Raw genomic sequence first — 573 nt, forward strand, 5'->3', positions numbered from 1 at the left:
AGAGAGGGCCCCCCCCCCAACCTGAACACCCACCGCCAGCTGAACCGGTCCTCCCAGGAGGTCGTGCCCCTGCGGAGCAGAGCGGCCAAGGAGACAGATGTCAGCTTGGAGGTGTTCAGCGGCTCCACGCCTGAACTCAAGCAGAGCCGCAGCAGAGCCCAGCAGATGCGGGATAGGAAAGGCCGCAAAGCTGACCTCAAAGACTCGAATGGGAGAGAGGCAGAAACAATTACCTTCATTTCTGGGACGGCAGAGGCTCCCCCCAGCCAGAGCTTTTGCTGTTCCTCTCTCTCTCAGGCCTGGAACACCTACAAGGCTGTTTTCTGTTGTATCGTGACCTGTGGGGGCTGCTTTCAGGACTGCAGCGTCTGTATCCCCTACCCAGGGCCTGCCGAGACTTCCACTGATGATGGAAAGAACGGAGATTACAACGGGCGGCTGCCAAACAGCCCCGCCAACATTTCTCCCACTGAGAAGAACGGGAACCAGATCAAAAAGTCCAGCATGGGCAGCAGCTTCAGCTACCCAGACGTGAAGCTGAAGGGCATTCCCGTCTACCCAAACCGCCGCCCC

General features: G+C 59.0%; 1 protein-coding gene across 1 annotated transcript in view; it reads left to right on the plus strand.

Annotated features, from left to right (window-relative positions):
- Positions 1-2: 2 nt before the first annotated feature.
- The window catches only part of KDF1 (keratinocyte differentiation factor 1), a gene marked incomplete at its 5' end in the record, with an annotated part of 2,872 nt that continues 2,301 nt past the window's right edge, over positions 3-573 (plus strand). Inside the window, one exon of the mRNA XM_010146254.1 lies at positions 3-566. Within this exon, the coding sequence (XP_010144556.1) occupies positions 3-566 (564 nt within the window). The remainder of the gene's footprint in view (positions 567-573) is intronic.

Source organism: Buceros rhinoceros, unplaced genomic scaffold (genome assembly GCF_000710305.1).
Source record: "Buceros rhinoceros silvestris isolate BGI_N320 unplaced genomic scaffold, ASM71030v1 scaffold22252, whole genome shotgun sequence".
Classification (NCBI taxonomy): domain Eukaryota; kingdom Metazoa; phylum Chordata; class Aves; order Bucerotiformes; family Bucerotidae; genus Buceros; species Buceros rhinoceros.